Source organism: Fistularia commersonii, chromosome 27 (genome assembly GCF_037954325.1).
Source record: "Fistularia commersonii isolate RoL2024-O1a breed Wild chromosome 27, RoL_Fcom_v1.0, whole genome shotgun sequence".
NCBI classification, from domain to species: domain Eukaryota; kingdom Metazoa; phylum Chordata; class Actinopteri; order Syngnathiformes; family Fistulariidae; genus Fistularia; species Fistularia commersonii.
Genome location: NC_141310.1, coordinates 5,558,011 through 5,583,092, shown reverse-complemented (window position 1 = coordinate 5,583,092; position 25,082 = coordinate 5,558,011). Strand labels below are relative to the sequence as shown.

The 25,082-nt window shown below is 40.0% G+C and overlaps 3 protein-coding genes across 5 annotated transcripts in view; 2 read left to right on the top strand and 1 right to left on the bottom strand.

Moving 5' to 3' along the window:
- The first annotated feature begins 1,287 nt into the window (after positions 1-1,287).
- Positions 1,288-10,507, top strand: depdc7a (DEP domain containing 7, paralog a). 2 transcript variants are annotated; one of them, XM_086174752.1, is made up of 9 exons: positions 1,288-1,374; positions 5,567-6,026; positions 6,492-6,622; positions 6,761-6,953; positions 7,789-8,009; positions 8,095-8,237; positions 8,440-8,565; positions 8,921-8,999; positions 9,084-10,507. In XM_086174752.1, exons 2-9 carry the CDS (start codon positions 5,575-5,577, stop codon positions 9,305-9,307), a joined length of 1,569 nt encoding a protein of 522 aa, XP_086030878.1. In that variant the 5' UTR covers positions 1,288-1,374; positions 5,567-5,574; the 3' UTR covers positions 9,308-10,507. The 2 variants fall into 2 exon arrangements, with proteins under 2 accessions (XP_086030878.1, XP_086030877.1); XM_086174751.1 differs by lacking the exon at positions 1,288-1,374 and adding an exon at positions 2,503-2,566.
- Positions 9,296-24,576, bottom strand: cstf3 (cleavage stimulation factor, 3' pre-RNA, subunit 3). Its single transcript, XM_086174750.1, has 21 exons — positions 24,537-24,576; positions 24,352-24,413; positions 23,574-23,678; positions 23,308-23,403; positions 18,468-18,500; positions 16,186-16,283; positions 15,372-15,438; positions 15,246-15,280; positions 15,035-15,161; positions 14,859-14,936; positions 14,579-14,741; positions 14,200-14,309; positions 13,962-14,078; positions 13,656-13,874; positions 13,454-13,556; positions 13,189-13,258; positions 12,894-13,089; positions 12,648-12,798; positions 12,398-12,492; positions 12,222-12,282; positions 9,296-11,434 (listed from the first exon to the last, which is right to left on the bottom strand). The coding sequence occupies exons 2-21, from the start codon at positions 24,376-24,378 to the stop codon at positions 11,235-11,237; spliced, it is 2,151 nt and encodes a 716-aa protein (XP_086030876.1). The 5' UTR covers positions 24,379-24,413; positions 24,537-24,576; the 3' UTR covers positions 9,296-11,234.
- The window catches only part of hipk3b (homeodomain interacting protein kinase 3b), a 41,747-nt gene continuing 34,317 nt past the window's right edge, over positions 17,653-25,082 (top strand). Inside the window, exons 1-2 of one of the 2 annotated variants that reach the window (XM_086174745.1) lie at positions 17,653-17,725; positions 17,865-18,013. The gene's annotated coding sequence lies outside the window, so the exon portion shown is untranslated. Of the gene's footprint in view, positions 18,014-25,082 lie in introns of both variants that reach the window. The other variant, XM_086174747.1, reaches the window with a different exon arrangement.

The window sequence follows — 25,082 nt, the reverse complement described above, 5'->3', positions numbered from 1 at the left end:
AAATATGACTGTCCAGCCAGGATGCCACAATGCACATTGCTGGTAACTCCCAACAAAACAAATGCGTCTCTGTGCTGCAGCGACAGCTCTGTGAGGGAAGCCTCTGTCCTCTGTCCTTTGCAGTTGGAGAGGATTGGGGGCGAACTATGGCCAGTCAGGCAGACTGTCGGGATTCCAGTATGGGCAGAACTTGTCGACACAGATGTTGATCGTCTGCTTTGCAGATGAAAAGCATGTGAGTTTTAATGCGTTGCATTGTTCCATATGTGGGAGACAGACTGAGAGGGTCCTGGTGGCTGAGGGATAATGTTTGACAGACATAGAACAGTAACTGGACAGCTGTTTTTTAGATAGCTGAAAGATAAAGTTCATAGTGGCTGTTGAAAATCCCTTGAACAAAACCTTTATAATAGACTTGAAATATGAACAGTTAATTAGTAAAAGGAAAGCATTAAAGTGTGATTTTTTTTTTTTTTTCCGTAGGTGATGTGATGCTGTGTTAGATCACCTGAGCTTTAACAATTTTATCAGATGTACTGTGTGATGATAATGTTTTTGAGAAATAATGCATAAACCAGCAACATGGCAGGGAAACTACTGAACAAGTTTGGATTTAACAGGAATGTCTGTGTCACTATCAGCAATCTAAGGAAGTGTGGTGAATGGATAAAATGGTTTAAAAAGGGATGAAGAATAAGGACCTATGAAACCTAGCGTAGTATTTAAATAGTGTATTTATACTTAACCTTACAGATGGTCTGAGTATCCAGGCTTGTTCCCCTGACAACTGAGCTGCATTTGTGTATTTGAGGTCTTTTCAGCCCCCCTCCTCCTACTGAGAGTCATCAAGGGATCTGACCTGACAACTCCATAGTTACAAAGCATCATACTGCAATTCTTTTGTCTTGTTTACATCTAGGTGTATTCCCAGACCTGCATGTTAGAAATTTAAAATACCTTCCAATATCTGTCATCAGAAGTGTAAAAGGAAATAAAAATATGGAATAACGAGTAAGCCTGATGACGACACTTAGAGAAACATGCAGAACTTTGTGGTAAATATTGTTCTTGACCTTGTGGAGTAGAATTAGGGATAATATTCATCAGTTTTTTCTGTCTCTGGTGTTTTCTCTATGCTTGTTAAACTCTTTTCGCTTTACATCGCTGAAGTCTGCATTCTGGTAAGCAAACACAATTCAAGGACACACCACAACTATGCACCCTGTCAGAGTTGTTTAACCAGTTTCGCCCCAGTCGAAGTCTTCCTACTGAAAGCAGCAGAGTCACCTTTCATTTCAGGTGTGGATTTCTTTCGCCACGTGTGGATGCGAAGCCTGTAGAAATACTGTTTGATTGTTGACAGCGACGGAGAAGGTAAGTTTATCAAACACTTTGTTAGGCTACAAACAGTTCTTTTTTTCTACCCTGAACTCAGGAATTGATAGATTTTACACTGCTGACCTTCTTAGTATCACTGAAGACTGTTTGAGTTTTGTGGGCTGAATGTAAGAGATTAATACCCAGCTCTAACATTATACCATTTCGTCATTGTCATCGATTCCGATTTTGTTCAGTGACACTTTAGTCAATCGGTCTTTTACTTGCTTGCGTGTATCCCGGCAGGGGAGCATTCAATCTTATCAGCAACAACCTGCTTTGCATTGTCACTGCCAACACACACCTTCGATTATCAGTGGAGCAACCGGCTTATCTCAGCAACACCTCAATACAACGCGGTCAAATGTGTTCTTTCCGGCTTGTTTGAGAATTCTACATCTCACAGATTTCCCAGTGACTTTAGTAAGGAGTTATTGTTATCGGGGAAGGCAGAAATATTGGTTTGAACTACGTTTGATTGACGAGTGAAGGTGAGAATATCGGTCCTTCTCATGGGCCGTCATCTCACGCGTGACCTGGACCTCTGTTTCCGGTGTCACCTTTCTACTTTTCCATAGTCAGGCTACACTTCAGCACAGGAAGCACCAGCACCATACCGCTGGCGGGCCGCGTGTGTTTACTGCTTGCTCATTTACCACGTTGGCGTTTGACATTTCAGCGCAGAGACATTGTCCCAGCGAAGCTGATACTAGATGAGAGCAGGCTTTGGGGCTTCCTGCAACCTGAGGCACCTGGTGTGTGACGTTAAAGGAAAACACAAAAGTGTTAAATATTCTCACGCCCAGCGTCTTATCAATCCAATCTATTTTTCGCTTTCTGAGTTTAGACTTAACAGGGTGCGACTGAGTGGAGACGTCTGAAAATTCATTGAAAATTGGCTTTTCTTAAATGTTTCAAACAGGGAAGAAAAGACAGAAAGACAAGTGGTTCATAGAATTAGAGAGGAGGTATTTCTCAGTCGATAAAGATGATCTGGTATCAGAATGACTGATTGTATCATCACTAACAAGGTTCTGGCTGAGTCATGAATAATGCATTAGAATAGGAGGGGGCAGTTTCGGGGTGGGCTGTGGATGGATCCGTGCGTCAGTCCGTGCAACGAGGAGGACCGGGTCTGTATGGCCGTGTCACCCGTGGGTGGAAGGACTATCCATGCAGGGAACATCAGGTAATAAATGTTAAATTACATTTATATTTTTAGAATGAACGTTCTGGATTCGGGTATCTCTCTCAATAAATCAGTTAAGCTTATGCTGAAAGCAAAATTGGACATTTTCACGCGTTTCCCCCTCCTGTACTGGTTTGGATTTGACTCTTTTTCTGCGTTTAATATCCTTTAAAAAAACGGATCATATATATTTTACATACGGAATGAGCAATAATTGCGTTTTTTATTTTTTTTCTCCTCCAGACGACTTTACATCGTTTTGCATGTCTGTGTGTTATTGTTTGCAACAGTCGTAAAAAAAAGTAGTAACCCGCATCACTCATTGCTTCATTAATCGCAGCCTTGCTGTTTTTCTGTCGTGTTTTTGTGTCCGTGGGTTCAAACGTGGATGTTGTGCTTATGTTGCGGAGAGAGGGAATTCTGCAGCTCGACTCCGTCCACGGGGGATGCCGTCCCGTGTGACTGCGCCTCCCTCCGTGGTTATTGACCCGCATGTGTGCAAACATACGCGGCCTCTCAGTCCCAGGCCGGATCGGACTCCCGGGCCCCCGTGTGACGTTCAGGGACCCCATTCTCCATTTCGCATTCTTCATGCAAAGAAAAACCTCGGTCAGACGGATGACCCAGAGTCAGCTTTACAAACTGCCCTCAAATCTCAGGCCGGCGTTTACAGCGAAGTGACAGCGCGCAGCCGAGTTCCCAGGGGTCTCCTGACCCCTTCCTGACCCCCCCACTTGATTTTGTCTGTTTTAGAATTAATGCCCACTGATCAGATCCGGATTTGTATTGTAAGTGGTAATCCTGGGGGGGACCGTGTGGATTAGCCAGATGCCCTTTACCCTTAAATCAAAGATTTCATTCGGATAATCCATCTTTTTTGACTTAAATCACATTATTCTGCCGACGCTTTTATAGTTTTCCTATTTACTGCTACTCCATTAGCCCAAGCTCTCATGATATAGATATTTTCTTTCTTGCGTTACTGATTTCTCTCTTGCCTTATTAACCTGTTTTAAACCTCACAATGCTCACAAGTTCTTCAGATTCTCACAACTGCAGCCCCAGTTGTACAAACTCAAGGTTTAGGACATGGTTTTCTCATCCATTTGTCTTATTGATCCACTGCCTGGCTTCCTCAGCTCTCAGCGGGATAAAATAAGTGGGCAAATATCTCCTTCCTCTGGGCTGCTGGTCCAGAGTCCTCTGGTGTTCAGTTTTTTCACAGATAGCTCAGTAACAGTATTTGTCATGGAGTGTTATCAACACAAGGACCCTGGCTGCTGCTGCTGCTGCTGCTGTTGTTGCTGCCAGGGGCTGATTTATTGCTCCCGGCCTTCGCCTGTCTCTCAGATCCTCCCCTAACATTTGCTCAACAGGCTCTAAATGTTTCCTGTGGTGAGATGAAAGCTACACTCCATCTCACTCCAGAGGTCTCTGCAGCATGACAGCGCTCCGGTGGAGCATCACACGAGTGTTGCAACTGTGATACAAGGGATAATTGAGCTGTTTCAGGCGGTTTAAGTACTCAATGGGCTGTTTAACATGTCCGTTAGCGAAGGCCCTTTGCATGTGCGTACGTGCGTGCGTGTGTACGTGCGTGCATGTGTGAGCAAGTGTGTGTGTGTGTGTGTGTGAGGCCATGAATCCCACCCACCTGGTGCGAGATCCAACAGGAGCACAGCAGGATATCTCTGGTGGGTGACAGCCAACAGTATCTTCATTGTCTCTCCATTTCCGTGTGCTTGAGCGAGTTCTGGATGTGTTAAACTACCATCTTTTTTTTTCTCCTCTGAACTGCATTCGCCAATTTTGATGATTCTGGGGAAAAAAAATAGAAGAAAAGAGAACTGTTAAAATGACATGCTTTTATTTCATTCTGATGCAGTGGCGTTGCTGTGGCGATCGCTTTGTTTGGTGAGGACGGAAGTAAAACGGTGCTTCAGAACTGTCAGAGCTGAGAGGTTTTATTGTTCAAAAACCAAAATAAAAACCCCTCTGGGGAGTCATCATTCAGTCATCCGGCATATTGCAAGATGACCACATAATTAAAGTTTATTCAATTCACAATATCTTAATTTGATGATGTTAAAAAAAAACTCCTCTTGTGCAGGAAAATGCCAGGGAAACATTCCTGACATTGCACATTCAATTACATAAGATATGAAGTACTTTTGAACTTTATCGCTGCCACTCTTCATCACACTGCAGTATTTTAAACACCTGTTTGATGTATAAATACTGTTTGTGTGATTTGATCAGACATGTTTTCTACTCCATTTCTGCTGGTTAGTGAACCCATCCAATCAGAAACCAATGCAAAGTTCTCAAAGTTAAACATGTTTTCTTTGCAGATTTTTTTTCAAGTAAATTGTGTAAACTAATTTAGATTTAGCTAAGAGACCATTAAATACAACCTTGAAACTGCATATTATGCAAATATTTTGGCACAGATTTTGGTAATATGCACATGACCATATTGCCTTTAAAATTAAAGACATTTGGGCATATTTAGGCATATATATATATGTATGTATGTATGTATGTATATATGTATGTATGAGTGTGTGTGTGTGTGTGTGTATATATATATGTATGTGTGTGTGTATATATATATATATATGTATGTGTGTATGTATATATATGTGTGTGTGTGTGTGTGAATGTATTACCATCTTTTGTCAATGAAACAATACAAAAGATCTGATTTCATCCACGATTTTTAATTCATTCATTTATTTATTTGAATTTGTGCAATCTAGCTTGAGATGAAGAATACTGACAGAGTAATATTGTCTCTGACTTCATTTATTAAAAAGGCAAGCAGCTGTTTGGCAAGACCATGTGTTCCTGAGAGACGAAGAAAGACAGTAGTCTCTCCTCAGCGAACTGGAGAAACACTAATGAAAATAGGAATTACTGCCTTCTCACAATCCATTTCAGACTTCAACACTCGTCCTCTGTGCTTTTTCTAAAACACTGATCTCATTCCTTTCCCCACAGAGTCAGACATGGCTGGGAAGCCGTTTCGGGCCACTTTCATCTGGAGTAGCATCATCTCTAATCTCCACACTAAAGTCGAGGTGAAGCACCGACGCCACAACCTGAAGTCCTACCACGACTGCTTCTTGGGCTCCGAGGCCGTGGACACGGTGCTGGCACACATCACCGTGAATCGTTTTTTCGGCGATGGAGCAGTTCCTCGTTACAAGGCAGTTCGTCTCTGTCAAGCCCTCATGGACTCAAGGGTGTTTGAGCCTGTCGGCATTAAAGTCTTTGGAAAGGAAAAGAAAGCGGCCACCTTTGAAGACAGCAGCTGCAGTTTGTACAGGTTCCTGAATTTAACAACCGGCCCCACGACACTAACCAACAACAAATCCCACTCCACCAGCACCATAGAGAGTGGCTACGACTCACCGAGTATGAACCGGAGCAAGAGCAGTTACAGCCCGTCACGTGACAGGTAATGTCATAACATCTTACAATCCCCTCCTTGATTTGCTTTGTTCTATTTTCTCGAGAACTAGTCAAAAAGCCAGTGTATCTAAAAAAGCAGTCAGGCATGTCCCCTCATACAGTTTGTTTTGTTTTTTTTTTCCTTTTGACTTCCGTTACATTCCCATTCCCAGTGTGAAGCAAAGGGGTCTGGGAATGGCATCATCCAGTTGCAGTAGAAACTCGGCCTGATGTCTGTAATAGATCAGATTTAATGATGCGTTGAGGCCGTGTCATTATAAAAATGTTAATGTCCACAGAAATACAATCTTGATTTGTGTATTGCAAAATAATCCCAATGTAAACAGCATCAAGTTGTGACTAAATCACAACGGCTGAAGCTCTTTGACGTCCGCTGTCCAATGTGCATCGGCTTTTTCTTTTTTCTCCGTCAAACATTTTCACTGATTGCTGTCATTATGTGACTTTTCAGAAGAGAGGTCCTGAGCTACTCCACCCACTCACCGGTCAAACTGGACAAATCACTGGAGGACGTACTCAGACATCTCAATCTAAACTCCGCCATCACCCCTCAGATGATCAGCCTTGGCCTCTCGCAAGAACGTAAGCGTCAGTCTGATGAAGCACATGAAATGGTGTGACATGAGCTTGAATGTTTTCATGCAGCAGGAGGTCATACGTGATGTGTGTGTGTGTGTTGTCTGTGTGTGTGTGTAAACCCTCATGGCTTTTGTCTTATAGTTGTGGACGAGGTCTGGCACCAGCTGGCCGTTTTCCGGCTACTGCAGCTCATCGAGCTCCCCTTGTTGGAGGACTTGTTGGAGGGCAAGGACACGCCGCGGCCCCCCCTGCGCGGCATGGATAGCGAGCAGGACCTTTTGTATACGTCAAGTTACCTGGACAGAGAAGTTCTCAAGGCATTCAGTGAAGCACAGTAAGTTTCCAACAACTATACAACAATTATAGGTTATGTAATGACAAGGTAATTTAGCAGATCAGCATCAATAATGTTGGTAAATGACCAGTGACTATTTACTTATGATGAAATATTCTTATAATAGTTACTAATCTCTAGTGAATAAGATTTTAGTAAATTACTGATGGTTATTAAAGAATGGAGACACACATGGTCCCCTGCAGATTTTCCAGTTTGAAATAGTGTTGTAATCTGAAGCAGCACATCGCCGTAGTTTATTTAATTTTTTCATCCTGCCAAAATTAAAACTCTGCTCAAACTTCCCTTTTATGATGCAGAATTCTCAAGTGCTTTTACTCTCCAGGCTGTGCTAACACTGACGACATTATCATTACATCACCACCGGGTTATTTTTTTAATGTAGTTTCGCAGAGGTGATAAAGCTCCTGCAGAGCAGCAGTCGACTTTAGCACCAACCCTGATTCGAAACTTACTTGTAGATGGGCCGTCGTTATGACTGTATGACCTTGCGACTTGCAAGTTTATATTCTGACCTTAGTTTATCTAACCAGCTAGCAAATATCTGCCCATTAGGTAGATTTTTTTCAATGATCAAATAATGGGTCTAGATAAAGCCATTAAAGCTATTTTGATTCATGTGGTAATGCTTTAAAAGACATCATTAAGATAATATTTTACCTACGGAGGACTACATGCTTGCTCATTCGGTGCAATTGATTTTCCTATAAATTACAAGTTTATTTGAGCCCTCATGTCTCTCTGTCCACCAGCTGCTTCACTTTGCTCTCTGTGTTTACTGCCTTCGAAATCATTGTGCCCAACCTTTCCCCAGGGCTGATGAATGGATGTCTGGGGCAGTTGACTGTCTGGAGTTTCTGCCCGATGATCGAGTGGTGGAGGTCAGCCGAGGCTTGGCCGGTTGCGCTAAAGACCTGGTGCAGTGTAAGAAGCTTCTCTACCATGTCCTGGCTCAACATTATGGACAAGGAGAACAGCCGCCACTTCTCAGCAACCATGTGTTTGACATCCACAGTGGCATCTCAGAACTGCTCGGTAAGAAGGTGGTTTTTAGGATGAAAGAATGACTTTTCTTCAGTTCAGCGTGTCATGCTCGTGCGCTGTCCTGGTTTCTTCTTAGTGAACGGGAAGCAGGAGCAAGCTTTGGAGGCTCTACAGCTCAGCCTGAAGCTGCAGGACTCTCGCTGCAGGGAGGAGCTCCGCAGGCTCCTGAGATTCATGGCCATCGCCGCTAACCCACAGGAGATCAAACTGCACAAAGAGGTGTGTGCGTATGCGGCAACATTTGTCATTAAACCACAATAGTGAGGACATTTTAAGAATGTGTGGTCCAAGGGTTTAGTTTATAAAGTTCAGCGTTGGAGGATTTAACCGCAAGAAGTCACTGACAGTTGTTCGAAGTATGAAATACTCAATGACTTTCCCCCCACAGACATAAAGCAGTGTATGCGTGTCCTTTCCACAGATTGAGAACAGAATGGCCGTGAAAAGGTCTTTTTCAAGTTCCATCGTCTATAGCCGGAGACTCTCCAAGGGGAAGGTCGATCTAATGGTTCTGTTTATGGTGGATAACCACTGCGAGCTTTTCAAAGTGAGTGATTTTTTTTTTTTTGCACTGAAATCATGCCATCAAACTGGGTGTTACGTAAGTGGAGTATGGTGGGGTTGGGGGTGGGAGTGGTGTGGTGGGGGCTTATGTTGTATGGCTGCTGTATGTGCAGTTTTCTCTGTTTATCAGCCCTTTCACTCTGACCACACTCTAAGGCTTTCAAACACTAATGCTATTCTGACTTCAGTGGAACACGGCCAATAGTTACTATCATGCGACGGCAAAATGTGCGAACTTGTCCGAATTGTAAATGAGTACCGCAATTATTTATTAAGTGTAAGACACAGAGCCTAATTTTGTTGGGCTAATAAGACATGCATTTGCATTTTTCCCCCAGATTCCTGTTTCATTGCACAAAATGGTCAGCGACCGAATAAGGAATATTTTGAAAGGGAAAGATAAAGATATAATACCAGGTATGTGGAACTGTGGTAATTATCAATGCTGCTTTTTAATGTTTGAAAATATAAACTCTTTCTGGACCCCCCTTTTCACTTCAGGGTCGGCCTACTGCATGAGACTCAGTGTGAAGGAGTATGCTGAAAATACACAAAAAAATACGAAAGAAGAACTTTGGTCCTTACTCCGGACAATCCATGAGAACCCTAAACTGTCCATCAAAGAAAAGAGACGGCTTCTTGGTCAGTTTTATAAAGGCCACCCGGAGATCTTTGTTCAATACTTTGGAAATAAGTTGTCTGGTGCAAACATGTTACTACAATAATATTTATTCCTGAAACAAGTCATTGTAGTATATTGTAAAAAGAGCTAGATAACAACATTTCAGACATGTACATTTGAAAATGCACAATATAAGTTTTATTTTCCTGCATGTATATAGTTCAAACTACTGACCGAGAATGTGAATTTGGTGCATTGATATTTTATAAGCTGTGATATTTAAGGACATATTTACTTTCCATGTTTAGATTTTGATGCAAGACACTTACATAAGACATCTCTACCATGAGGCACCCCATTTCTTTTCCAGAAAAACAAAATGAAGGCTCCTGGTGACGTCATGTCTGCACAAGATAAGAATGCCTTCTCAGTGGTTGCATTGTAAAACAGGAACATTGTTAGAAATAAATGTGACTGTTGTTTTCTCATGCTGTGTTATGTAGTCCAGCTGGAAAACCCTCAATTGGAAATTTGAAAGTCTGATGATGTGGTGCGCCGAACAATAGAAGGAATTCACGAGAAACATCCCGAAGGTTTTGTTTGCGACAATAACTGAAGCTAGGCCTTGGCCACATTTTAGCGGTATCTTCAGGATTTGATTTCAAATACTGTTTATGTCTGGCTTCAAGACATTTGAGGGAATTACTTCCACATGTCCAGGTGACCTGCAAACTTCCAATTCTTAACGCATTATGTTATTCTTGAAATCTAGTTTGTTAAGTAAGGCATCCATCCATCCATGTATCCTTTATAAAGAAACACTGAATTTTGTCAACATTGATAAAGCGACAACAAATAGCATGCTATCTCTCTGGAAATTAAGCACTGATTTGGGGTTAATGTCCGGTCCGACAAATCCTGTCACTGTCTAAATGGAAATTTGCAGGTAAAACATTCATTTGAGATAATTGAACTCAGCTGGACATTCAAAAGCGGATCTTTAAAGCAAGAAAAAACAGAGTTGCCCTTAAAAGTTACATTTAGAAATCTTAAAAGCACAATTAGACAATCCCTCTTCCGTTGTGATTCTGCTCCAGCTTTATTGTTGACCCCATATTTACAGTCATTTGGGAAATAGAAAAGGGCCAGTAAACAATGACTTCAATGACTGTAAGGTTGACATCCAATAATTTTCTGGCAAAACACTTGAATCCAGTGGTGCAGCCTCTCTGCTGGGCTTCCACTGGCTCCAAACAAAGGCTCACTGAACAAATAATGTTGAATCAATTCCACTGTGAAAACCAACAGCTGACTGACAAAAACAATGTTGTGACATGATGGAGATTCATGATGTGTGTTTATATTCACTAATGCTGCTATACAGAGAACAAAAAGGGTTCCTTGCATTTCAAATTGACTGTTATTTTAGCAGGCATTTCCAAAAGAGGAAAGGCAAGCAATTCCTTTTGGAAAGTATTTTGTCTTTATAGTGGATAAACCTGTCCGCCTTGATAAGGAGTACTGGGTGACAAATACTGCCCTCTAGTGGCCAGATGGGGGATGGCATAGCTGTCCTTGATTTGATGCCCTCTAACTACTTCCACGGTGGTGAAGCAGTAAAGCATGAAAAATCCGTACACTATATAAGAAAAAAATACAGGGTGATTTAATAAATCTCGACATTTATTGAAAGGAATCGTATCCTCCAGTTATCTAAAAATATTTGCCATCACTGGAACATCACAAGGCCAAACCTGAACTAAGGGCCCAAATTATTGGTTGATTTAAAAATGTTTGTACAGAGTAACGGTCAGTCTTTAAAAATAAAAACTGTCAACAAGAAAAAAAAGCCACAGGAAAACACAGGTATGCGCGTTGTATGAGTGTGTTGTCCTATATATCCTCACTGTACAGAGATCAACTGAAGTATTACATGTCAGACACATTTAGAATGTGAACATTTACCTCATTTGACCACCTGATAAGATTACATTCTCAGAGGGTTCACCAGTAGGTACACCTAAGTTACTTTATCGAATTCTCTTCTGTTGGCGTGAACGGTAGATATCATGTATGGGTGGAGCAATAGCTCCTTTGTCATCCTCCTCATCAGAGTCTGCATTAGGCCTTTTAAGTGACTTGGCAATTGTGTGATTCTCCATGGATCCATTGCCTTCCCCTCCAGCATCTGGCTGCCTGCCAGTGATGAGCTCTACAGCAGCATCCACAGCTATGGAAAGCACAGGAGACTCATCAGTATATCACAAGGGAGGAAGCTACGGGACAAATTGAGGTATTTCACAAAATTAATGGCCCTTTAAAGCAATAGAGGAGAGTCCAAGTGACAGATTTTAAATAGTCATCAACTATGCTTGTGTGAAATCTAGTATCTTAGGATAATCCAAGTTGTTCAAATCTGATAATTTGCACTCTATTGTTCAAGTCACTTTGGTGAAAATTGTGGTTTTGTGAGGCACAATCAATCTCGAACTGCCTGCACGTGCCATCCTGACTCTAGACGGGCTCCAGGTGAGTTGAAACATAATGCATGGCTGTGGATATGCAGCCTGTTTCTATTTTTTCCATCTTGGATCTGATCTTGCATGCCTTGTGTGATCTTGAACTTGTTCTGTCAATGTGGGTGTAATTTTGTTGCACTTCAGAGCTGAACTGCCACAGAGGGAGATTTCTACTCAATTTATTTTGTAAATGACATCTTTCAAAAGTGATCCTTTCACATCAGTATGGAGACCTTTTATATTTCACCTAGGTAGTTTTATCATGTTTGAATATCGATCAAAACTGGCATCTGTCGTTTGGGAAGCACCTGCAAAGCTGCTTTGCTATGAATACCCTGGAGTTTTGTTATGATCAAAAACAATTCACTCGACAACTAGCATGACAGTGAGTGATTGATGAATATCTTTTCATATTTAGGGGGACAACGTTTTTAACAAGATGACTAACTATAGAAATATTGGGATCACTGTGAAATGTTTGAGAAAAGAACAACTTACTATCAGGAAGTGCACATCTCCTGAATGTTTCCATAAGCTCATCCACTTGAACAAAAGGACCCTGTAACAAGAGATAATCAAAGAATTTTTGAGACTTTGCAGGAGAAAAGTTCCGTACATTGTGTATCCATTACCACTGAGAATGGGCGTGACAGCAATAAAGCACAGCTACTTACAGTGAAGCACGTAGGTGGTGGGAGCAGCTTCATAAGGACAACAGCAACTGGGGGAACTGGGAAAACTCCACCAGGGACAGGGTGTAAACCTGGAGCTGTGAAAAAGAAGCCAGTAGACCAGACTTAATGCATTGAAAAAAAAACATGAATTAATTATCAATGCAGAGATACAACTCAGAATTTGGGGGAAAACTAGCTTCAGTTATTGTCTTGATACAAACTGAGAACTTGGCAGCTAGTGATTACGTACGGGCAAGATGACGTGGCTGAAAGGGGATCATTTGGTTGGTGTCAGGTTTGGGGTACTCAGGTTTACGATCAGCTTCATCCTTCAATGCAGGCACAGAGGGCGCAACCACAGTCTCTGGGAGCAGGGCCGCTAGTTTGGCACGTGACACGTCCTACACACAGTGAACACAAAAACCAGTTTAACTACTTTGGCAGCAGGAAAAAAATCTGAGGCGTCTTCTTTCTCACTGAAAAGGAAATTACACACCTTGTATCCGAGGGCCTTGAGTTCACTGGCAGAGCAGGGATACAAGTCCATGAACTTGTATCTATCCACAAGCAGAGCTGTTTCTTTGCCCTCGTACTCATCCTTGAATGCACTGAATCGTCTTCGCTCAACTTTCAGAATACTCGCCAGATCTCCGATGTTGCTCTCAAAAGCCAGGAAACGAGCCCAGATCTCACTGATGGAAAGGGAGAGTGAACAAAAAAATCAAGACACACTGTCAAAGATCTTGAGAAGAGGGAGGTAAGCAATCTGATAACATAAACCTCGACATTACCCTGACTTTTCTGGTGACAGACTTCCTGACGTAAGCACACGTTCAAATAGCACCCTGGTATTGTTATCCTCTGAAGGGAGAGAAATGCAAACAAAGTGAAAAGTGAGGATAACTTTCTTACTGAAAAGAGATTTTTGCCTTTTAACAACAGAAAAGGTGATTATTATATAACAGAAGCATTATCAAATGCAATTTTTTCGATAAATACCACGGAAAAATTGTATACATTTAAAGAAATGTTTGCATGTAATTACCCATAACCTACCATTGAGGTGTGACAGGTAATCAATGTATGCAAGTATGTACTCTGGAATGTCTCCATATTTCTTCAAACCAAGCTCAAAAATCTTAAAGGCCACTGATTTATCCTGTAGGGAAAGGATCAGCAGTACAGAATAACAGTGTTAGACTCCAAGACGATAAAAAAATCCGAATCCTCTTCCAAAGGCAATCTTGTGGTCCTTTACCTTGCTACAGTAGTACTCCATCAGTGCTGCAGTCACAAACACGTGGTGACGTGTGCGTGAATCCTCCCTTGCCTTTTTGAAAATAGTGCGACCAGATTTGATTCCCTCAGCTCTCCTGGCAAACTTCATGTACTGGATGTAAACCAGTGTGGGGTCAATGTCCTCAATGGCCAGCAGTTTATTATAGATGCCATGGACCTTCTCGTACTTCATGCGACTCTGTGGGGACAGCCATATGTAAATAAAGATGGTGACATTTGCCTTCATCTTTTGATTTTACGCCAGTTGTTTTGACTTGAAACTCACTTCCTCATAGTCAGCAAATGAGAAGTACAGAAGCATGTTCTTCTTCAGTAGTGTTCCAATGGCACGTTCGTATATGTTCGCTGCTTCATCACTGAACAGCTTCGAATTATTCATGTCCTGAAAGAGAATGTGAAATATTTCAAATTATAAAAACAAAAAAAGAATTTCACCAACTTTTTGAGCATCTTCGTGGAAAATTTCATAACAGTTTCAGCTTTAAACAGATTTAATTTCTTACCCCTTTCTCAGCCAACAATTTGCTGGACTGCTCCAGGTATTGCGCTGCCTCGTACCAAACATCAGGGTGGTGCCCCAGCACCAGCAGACACTGCTCATAGGCAAACATAACTGCAACACACAGCATATATCAGTCATTTTGCAGAGGTCCAATGCAGATAATGTTCTTGAAGCCTTGCTGCCGGACAATGTTTCCTTGATGCACTGCTTGCATCTTTTTTCTTGGCAATAAAAAATTACATATATATTGTAAACCTGATGAAAGAGAAAAAGATACCAAATTCTCAATTGTGTTCTACCCCTTTTGTACAAAAAAAACTAATTTAAAGTGACTTGAGATTTAAAAAACATGACATGGTGGGTACTGAACACAATGTCACCTCTCTTTGTGATCAGTGTCTGGTCTTCTGTCCGTAGAGGGTTGCTTTTCTCCCATTGGATGTACTTCTTCCACATCTCCACTTGCTGAGCTTCTTGTGGGGAATTCTGAGGTGGCACTGAAGGTGCATTCCTGTCCAAGCCCTTCATCACTGTCTCATACTCCTGTACGTCACACAGCAGCCACAGTAAGGTAAGTTCACAGACAGTCTGACTCAGGCATGCACAATACAATGTTGTCCCGACAGCTTTTATTTTCCAATGCTTTGAACAAGTAATCACCTTTGCCACTCTCCTGGCATTCATGTAGTCTCTGCTTCTATCTTCAATCATCTTCTTGGCTAAGTGCACGTTGATTCCCTGATCACAAGCCATATTATTCAGTTTAAGACCTTCACACAACTCAGACTGGTTGTGCAAACATTTCTGTTTAGATTCAGATGGGATGAGTTTATTACCTCTTCATATTTACTATAATCTCGCCACAGTTGCTCTATGTTGATCATGGGATTCACACACCCCCTCTGGTACACCCTCCTTACTGCTGTGATTCGTTGGTTTTCAGCATATGAGCCTACAGCCTCACTAATATAAAAAGAACATATCAGCATTTAGGGACCGAACAACACAGCAAGCATACTTCAAAATATTACTGGACAAGAAACTTACACTCCTTTGAGGAAGTTGATGTAGTCTACCCAAATCTGACAAAAGAAAATGATATAGCCAGTAGGAAATGGCAGGTCAGATAAATACACAAACGGTAGTAAAATTCGAAAATGTGTATCTAAGTACCTGATAGGACATTATTTCCATGCCAATTTTGTCAAGGGCGAAGTCATAGGCCTGAGCCATCTTCTCTCTTAAGACCGGTAAAAAATAATCAAATTGAGTTAAGTTATGGCAGCAGCAAATAGGGATGAATGATATATGTATTTAATTAAATTACTGAAAACTGCAATTCTAACCACTTAATACATTCTGATGACCCCATTTTTTTTGTAAGAAGTGTCAATAGGTGTTAGTTGGACACACCATGTTTGGTGACATCCAAAATAAGACAAGAATAAAAAGGATGTTGTCATGCTAGTGACATGAGTCAACTACAGCTTGAACAGAGAGCCTCCTTTACCTTCCCCTCGATAGAATCAAAGGAGGATGACACTGAGGCAATTTGCAAAAAAAATATAAAGTGACTCATTACTGACAGGAACTCAAAACGGAGATGTACTGATAAGGAACTAAGTGCTATCAAACACCACAAGCAAACTCAAAGATTGCATCTACAATAAGATAATGTTTCTGATATTTCAGTATTTTACAAGAAAAAAAATGAACTTGAAGAGGCAGTGAAACTGTTCTTAATATGCAAGATGCTGTTATATCAGAATTGTGGAATATAGAACTGCCATAACTTCTTACTGCATTTGAGCTTATATGACACTTCACTGTGTATTAAGCTAAAGGTTATTACATTATTGTGCTGCTAAATTGCAGTTATGTTAGTAGTGATAGGGACTTAGAAGCAGATGAGATGGGTTAATAACTGGGAAAAAAAACATTGTGCATGCCTAGTATAAATGAATTGCAATTTACAATATTAACTTACTTGTAGCTGGGAAGTTTTCCTTTGGTCTCTCTAACATATGAGAGATAGCATTTCCACAGGTCGATGTGTAAAACTTTCATTAAGCATCTCTGAAACAACTACAGGGGGAAATACAATAGTGAAAAATAAAACAAACATTGTTTAAACACACATGCAAAGACAGATTTTACACACAGAGCAAGTATTGAAATCTACAATACATCAGCTCAGACTGAACGCTGGCTTCACTAGATTGCGCATTGGTCAAATGTGTCTACAGGCATCTGTGTATGACTTACATAAATCCATTTTTTTCTTCCAACTCTGTTTTGGGAATAACATAATAAAATCCTGAATTGGTGCAATCTCCTCTTCTAAAAGCCCGTGCCAGCTCTAAGAAACAACCTCTCAAATCGACAAATTGCTGCCCTAGCATTATCATTTATAACAAGAGCTAGGTAGTAAGGTTAAGTGGATTGTCTGTCACCAAACATGATTTTTTTCTCCTGACATTGGGTCTTTTCTGACCAAACCAAAAAAATAAATGTTTTTGAAAATTCCTTCATCCAGAGATGCCAGCCACAGCATAGATATGCAGCATCAAATGTTTTGGGACTGGCACCCGTTCTGCAAATGTGCTGTAGCAACTTCTGCAACATGGCCAAGGACACGCAGGCATCTCCTGCACTGAAACTGACCCATGGTCTTGCTGTGTTATCAGCTGCAAGCAGCACATTCAACAAGAAGGGTAGCCCTTCTTCAGGAATTTGACATTGTAAGGCATCTCCCAAGACAAAAAAACATGGGCAGAGCTTAACAAGGATCAGATCTGTGAACTTCAGTGCTAGCACAGATGTAAACTTTGCCTATAATGGCAGCAACAAAGGTTGCCAGCGCATTGCTTGAAATCTGGACCAAAAGAACCTGGTCCTACTACAGTGTGAAAGGGCTTTTCAAAGCCATGACTTCAACCACAAAGCTACTGTTGATCTTCCCTCAGTGTCAACAGATGATACAGCTATTCTCTCACATCCCAAATCATCTATTGTGCATCATTCTTGCTTTCAATTACTATGGTAGAGATTTGTCTCATTTGGCTCAGTTTGACACTCTGCTAGAATCTGATCTTTACCTTAAACAAGCCCCACCCTTCATCACTTGTTATTGCAGTTATTGCTAAGGTAACAAGCCAGAGCCAGTTCCACTCTGGGCACTAAAATAATCAGACTCCTTGTACAACTGTCTTGAACGGTGGATGGCATTTCAACTGTGCATAGCCCTTGCTCGTTGGGAGCAGTTGTGCCTGGTAGGTGATAATTTGTTATAAAAGTTTGAATGCTTTATTAATCCCTTTTGTGAATTTCTTCTCTGCAGCTTAAGCATGACCAGCGCCGAGTGAGTGGTGGTTCAGTGTCTTGCTCAGCAGCACCTTATATGGAATTGAAACGGAAATTTTCAGTTCTAAGATGACGACTCTCACCACCTGAACCTAAACTGTGTCTGCACATGTATGCTACTAGAAGCACGAGGAAGGGCAGTCTCAAGTGCCCATCCAATCAAGGTAGGTGAATAAACCAATCCAGTGTATTGAAAGGTGCCCAGTGCTGGCCGCTATGTGGAAATGCTACAAGCAGAGGTTGAGAAAGTGAAACACTTGGGCTGTGTTCCAGTACTATCCTGACTCAAGCTCTGCACCACAGGCCCAAACATCACCTCATTTCCTCTGAAAATTTGACAGTAGTCAGACTAAGCCTCCAGATGGACTACGCCACCATTGAGAACATGCCTGGCTTGGTGCTCTACTGTCCCAAGAACTGCAAAGATTAGTTCTCAAACAATGAAGAGACAGGTAGGACTCATTACGTGTCAAGGCAGAATGCTTGCATTACACTCCATGGCTCATTAGAGCTCACTGTACACACCACATTCTTTGACACAATTTCGGCAAGTGCATTTCATTACACTTTCCCTGTAAGTGCTCAGTACTTATACTGCTGGACTTCATGAGAGGGGTTCCACTCTTTTTATAGCTACCCACTGTTTTTGGTGATCACATTGAAAGTCATCTTACATTGTGTTCAGGTTATTGAAACAAGTAGATAAAAATAAGTTGTCATTCTCCTTTCTGAAAATATCATGTTAAAGAGTTGGAGCACTAACACTGAAGTTCAAAATCAATTTTCTCACAACCAGCAAAACATTTTTGTTAAGATATTGATTCTCATACAAGAAACTGCCAGGCCTGCCATTTAAGAATTTAAAATGAGATACTATTAATTCTCATGAGCGATACGGATACTTACCTTTTCTACCTTGTCATAGTTTTTAGCCTTGATCTGCAAATAAGAGTGTATATGCAATGTTAATTCATTTTTACTTGGTTATGGCTTGCAGCAAACATGCATTCATGCAAATGTGGCCCTTTGTGTACATACATACACAATTTTAAAGATCAACAAAGTGAAATTCACACAAGAATGACAAAGTACTTCAAAAAAGGGGTTTATTTTTAGTAGCTTGTCCCCATAGCCACAATAAACACGATTTACCATATTTTACAGACCAATGAGACCTGAATGCAAAACATAAGGTTTCTGAGAAGAAAAAAAAAAAAAACACTAGTAGCCCGAGGAACTTGAAAAATTCATTCACAACGAAAAAACTTCCTCCCACTGCTCTGGGTTCCTTTAGTAAACATTCCTGCAGAATGAATTTGTGAATGGTAAGCTTAGTCAAGTCACCCATTATTGCACATGTTAGACTTGTTTTCTGTGGCTTCAGTACCCTGGATCCCTGCCAGTGATTACCATGATGTGCACTACAATGTAAAAAAATAGTGATACACTTGTTTTGGAATCAAAAGATTCACAGTTCATTGTGAACTGACTTCCAGTATCAATCTATAGCCAAATAGTCATATCTGAGTATGTCGCCAAGTACACCAATAGTTAGAAAATTAACAATTAAGAATGACAAAATAGCTTTAGGGTACATTTCATTTTTAGCAAGTCTTAATTAAGTAACACACAGATCTCCCATTTCAAAGACTAACTGCACACAAGATCACTGTTAATTACAAAACACCCAACGACAACAAAACTTATCAACATATATATTTAATGCCAGAGAAATTCAAATAGCAAACATTGAAGTTCTAACAAGTGAATCAATCCATTTTTCAGAACCCAAGCATACTGATATTCAATGTTTTTAGATCTCCAAACTAGATTGTCCACAATTTCAAAGGCACCAAGTAATATCATGAAGGATTTGAGAGGTCCTATATGCATGTTAGCTCATATCTAGTAGATTATGGAACCCAATATTTATTTTCACAGGGACCACAATATCTGGGATTGGGCTGCTATATTGGTGTCTGGTTGAATTTGGTGAAGAAATATTTTGATCTAAAAAGATTCCCTACTGTCTAAGGGATAAACAAAACACATTATGGCTTCCCTTCAATGTGATGAAAATGAGAATGCATTAACAAGCTGAGACATGTAATGCAGTAACAAGTTGTTGAAAATGTCATTAGGGTTATCATAAATAGAATAAAGCTGTTTTTTGCAGATGCTAAGTTGATGGAAAGAGACATGACTTAAAATCAAGCTTTCCAAGCTGTAGAATTAAGACAGCATGACAGACCTCCCCCCATCAAATTAGTGAACAAAACAATTTAAGTATTGACAGAATCAAGAGCTGATTCTTTAATAGAATTATTGTACGCTTTGTGAAGTCTATTGAGCAAAATGCTTTAAGACAGCCTGATGAAAACCATATATCAAATTAAAGTGCACACCAAAATGTGATAAGATAGTGATACAGTTGAAAGGTGCAAACAAGTTAGTCATCTGTCCAAAATGAATAACCCCTATTGTAGGGGAATACAATGAACCAATATCTGCAATGCTTTAGTGAAGTGTCGTGATTAATCTATATTTTAAGTTGAAACTTCACAACAATTGACCACTGTAAAGATGATTAGGACATTTGACATTACTGGTAAACGTGTTTGCTTTATTTAAATATCAGATTTCCTTTCATTAGTGAATAAACATGATTCCTGCCAGGTCTATTTTAGTTTGCACTGCTTTTCCAAAACAAACTAAACTCTCTATCTGGGGCATAGCATTTATTCTGTAGCCTGTAGAAACAATGATAAAAGTGGATTTAGCAGACTATCCTCAGAAGACTCCACAAGCTGTCCAACTAGAGAATTGCTCTTTCTGTATGCTGCACATTTTTTTGGTCTGTCCAGAAATTACAAGCAGACATGTGCTGCTAATCTTAACTGAATGACCATGATTCATGTCCTGAGTGGATAAATTCACAGCATGTAGTGTGAAAGAGGCCAGACTGGGTAGGTCTAAACTTTAGCCATTGACAAATATGGGCATTGTAATGGACTGAAATAATGGTAGTTGTATACAATTACAAATGGGTTCTATATCAGTGCTTATGTGAACCAGACTCACAGGAAACACTGTGCACTCAAGGATTATTGTTTTGCATTGCGTGGCAAAAGTTGGTGAAAGAGTTTCAGTGGAACTCAAAGTGCATCTTTAATTAGTGTGATGTCATTAACATACTTACCAAATGGGGGACGAGTCTATTGACTACAAATGGCAAATCACTTACATGCTGTGAATATAAGGATTGTTTATAATTAAAGTAATTTTAAAATTCTTCTCCCAAAGTCATAGAAACATGCTAAAAAGGTTTTGTTTCATCGATTCTGGGAATCTATAGGGTTGTAATGATGCTTTTCAAAGTCTAAAACCATGCCAGGACTTTAAATGTCACTGGTGTTAAATTATCTCCCTGATCTTAAATACAACTGCAAGTTAAACTTCATACCATTCCAACAGTTTTTCTGAATAGTAGGAACATAAAAACAAACACTCACAGGCCTGTCAACACTCGGACAACAAACCCTGAATAAATTTGAATACATTCAGCAACTAACTTCTTGAATAAAGTACAAGACTAATCATCAAAGTAGACTTTAATTTGTATACTTGTGTTCAACAACACCAGTCTTAAGCTCCATATTTTTCAGAGTTGTGAACAAGTCAACCAATAATAGACAACATTTATCCACATATATAAAAAACTTTGAAATTAATACATTGGGAGAGGAAAAAAATGTCACTACAAAAAAAGTGACCTCCCATCCAATAAATAAAACTTTAGTGTGTCAAAGATGATTAACCAGCTCCGACTAGCTGAATCAAACACTTGGATTAACAACTCTCTTGTAGTGTTAGTAATGTTGGACACAATAGGTACATGTACCTAAAGTCATCGGTAAACAAGAGAAAATAATTGAAGCCTGTTTCTGAGAAGCCTGTCACTTTTGGAAAATGCTGTGCTTTCACCTCCTTACACTGGATTTTCAAACAGCTAATTAGTCCTGGTCTTGCTATAAATCAATTGAAAGGAGTAGAAAATCTGCAATGTGGTCATGATTGCTTAAATATTCAGTATAATGTATTACGATAATAACTTTACCCACAGTGGTATTCTAAACAATGTACAAGTGTCACCATTTTCTAGATACACACTGGTATTCAACCTATAAGCCAAATAAAATGCGTTTCCTTCAACAACTACTCAATTCATATTTAGGGGCATGCACTTCCATACCATGGAGCAGAATTAACATAACCTGAGTGATAGCTTGGTAAACTATGTAATCCATGCATAAATGGTGTCACGACGATGGTTATATCAGTCATGTGGCCTTTGACAATACACCATGCGCATGTTAACATTAAAAGATGTGTGCTTTGCCAATAATGACCAGCTGAAACACGGAGAGGTCCTTTGCATCATGCTTTAATCAAATAGCCATAATTCTTAGACCAAAAACTGATTAGGAAAGTTGGTCATGGCGAGGGAGAATGTGGATTTATTTTCATATCATACATTACTGGCCCATCTTTATGGCAGTAGAACTCATTGAAAACATATACATGAAATATATAAATGTAATTTTGAATATCTACTATCTAATCTTGCATTTACTGACTTGCAAATGATATTGGGGTCACAACTGCAGTGCTTTGATCACTCGCTTTTTAAGGAAACATCTGCCATAGAGTATAGAGCCATTTGCATTCAGGGCTGTCTTATTTACTACAGTGGGAAAGATGTGTAAATCTCCAACAAAATGCCATTCTGAAAATTCCTTACTCTAATGAGATTTTATCTAATTTTCCACTCATTTGGACAGAACCTGCTCTGGAGCAAGTGTGCATTGCATAATACTGAGGTTGTTTTCAATGATTGTTCAAAAAACAACAAACATAAAATTAACCACCGTTGTGACACTAAGAGGTGTTAAAGCTTAAGTTCTGCTACTAGACTTCACATTCTTATTTGTATTACAAAGCTCCGGTAAGTAATAGATCATGTGTAAAAAGAAAAAACTGTACTGCCACAAGCTTATTACATGACAGCATGGCTTAATTATTGGAAAAAAGACCAATGGCAGACATGGGTTATATATTCAGAGGGGGGAGGGGAGAAATCTTGGGGAAAGAATGGGCCACACAACCAAAACATTTGTTTATAAAATTTCTCAAAAGAAATGACACAGGAGGCAATAAATTGACACGACAAGTGAATAAAAGGCTAATGCACTCCAATACCATTAAAATAGTTTTTTAATACCGTTGCAAACCAAACATGCAACATATGCAGTTTACCCCACTTAAATTCGGCTTATAAAATGTTTTTAGAAGATCCTGGGAACAAACTTTCTGAAAAGAAATTTTTGTAGAACGGAGTTTCCCTTTGTTTATGTTTAAGGACACAATCCTCATAGAGCCTGGCAAAAGGCTGATTTCAATAGTTTATCCCACATCTATCCTACTAACCCTCAGCTTAAACAGTATCCTGTACTTTAAATATTTTGGAATGTAGATACCTCAGATAAAAGTATCTACTTTAGCATTGGTTGTCAATGTAGATGTGTTTTCCACAAGTATTATTGAAGTAAATCAAGTGGCTCAAAACAAGAACTGTGACTTTAAACTTTATTAATGTAAAAGACATTTTGTTTGTGTGAAAATCACATTGTTGATCATGAAAGAAAACCCCAGCCATGCACACTAAGAAGGAGAAAAAAATATTAACCTCTGCTTCAATGAATAGTTTCCAGAATCTGCCGGAACTTGGGAACTGAGTGACAAGTCTCTCATATGTCTTCCTTGCTTTGTCTATGGGTTGATTCTAAAGTGGGACAACATTTACATTTCAAACTATTAATCATACGAAAATGCTGAATTGAGGAAGAAAAATTGATGGGCTTTGCGTTTTCACAATCCAAACCTTTTTTCCCATTACACCACCCAAATTCCCAGTTAGCTTATCCCCAGTAATGCAACTCTGTGTCACTAAACCTGTGCTTCTCGAATCAGAATGCTCCATGCGTCAAGGTCATATGGGTTTTCTTCCAACTTCTTCTCGGCCTTCTTCACCTTCTCTGGAATATACTCAGTTGCTGCCTAGATGAAAACAAACACACACAAAATACAAAGCAAAATATTACACACATGAAGGACATGCCCTGTTGCACCGTCTGCAGTGGCAACGAGTCAATGGGCCTACACCTGATGAAGGCCTGACGGACACCGCATGCAAGTTTCGAGTACTAAGGACGAATTTACTTTATTACTGGATTTCGGCTTGCAACAACAACCCATAGAAATAACTTAAAAACATCGGGGTTGCAGAAGTCGCTCAGAGCTACGTTTACTTATTAGCAGCGAATTAACTTACACGGTGAAGCTAGGTTTTGCAGCCAATCAAAACTGGCGCTTAAAATAATCGGCAGGGGCAAACCCATTATATGTAACAAATTTGGACACGCCAACATTTATCTTTTATGGAGACGACCGTTGGCCTTGTCGAACACGGAGCGACGACCGTGTATCGATACCAATAAGTCAATGTTTTCTTAGGCGGCCGAACGCCGACCTGAAGTTTACTTCGTTATCTCAAAGATCATATTACGTGAATGCAATACACCAAACATTTTCCACATGATCTGAATCAGCATTTATACATGCAAAGCAAAATGAACAATCAAAAATTGTTTGTCGAGAAATACAATATAAGCTAACTATGCTAACATTTCAACAAGGGCCTCGGCTTGAAGTTAACGTTCGCTCACGTTACCTGGTCGGCCGCTCCTTCGGTAGCCATGGCTAAAAGAGTATTCTTGACCAGAAATGTGATATCTGTTCGGGTAACACTCAAGTTACAAAGTGATAGTAAATTTTAAAAGCGACTATGTAATTTGCATAGCTTCGCGAGACGATCACGTTGCCTTCTACAACTAGCTGTTCATTACTGGACGATACCTCAAAATGGCGAGATATTCAGGATCCGCTCTATGGAAACAACAACGATAGAACTTCCGGTGTATGTCCTTCAAAATAAAAATAAAACTCCTCACCAAAAACAAATAAAACAAATAGAATAGTGATAATACTGGAACCGTGGCGGATTTTAAGCTTTAATTAGCATGAATTGTTTTTACATTTGCAAGACTCCTACTATCAAAGCTCCATGGACAACACAATACACACCAGCATATTGAACGCTAAATACAAAGGGCGAATAGAAGGTGTAGACTTATACCATCAATTTTATATTACTTTTTTCCCCACATCTGATTTTACCAGGAGAGGTATTTCAAAACTCAAATGGGTAAAAAGAACCATTGCAATTACGTAATCTGTATTTAAAAATCAGTTTGATATTACATAAAAATGGTCCACAATACACAACGTTAAAGCGAACAAAAATCAGCACCAAGTTGAATGGATAGCTCCTCCGATGGTACTAGACTACATCAGGTAAATTACAAATCGTTTTTGAGATACTCTTCTGAGAGCTAATGGACA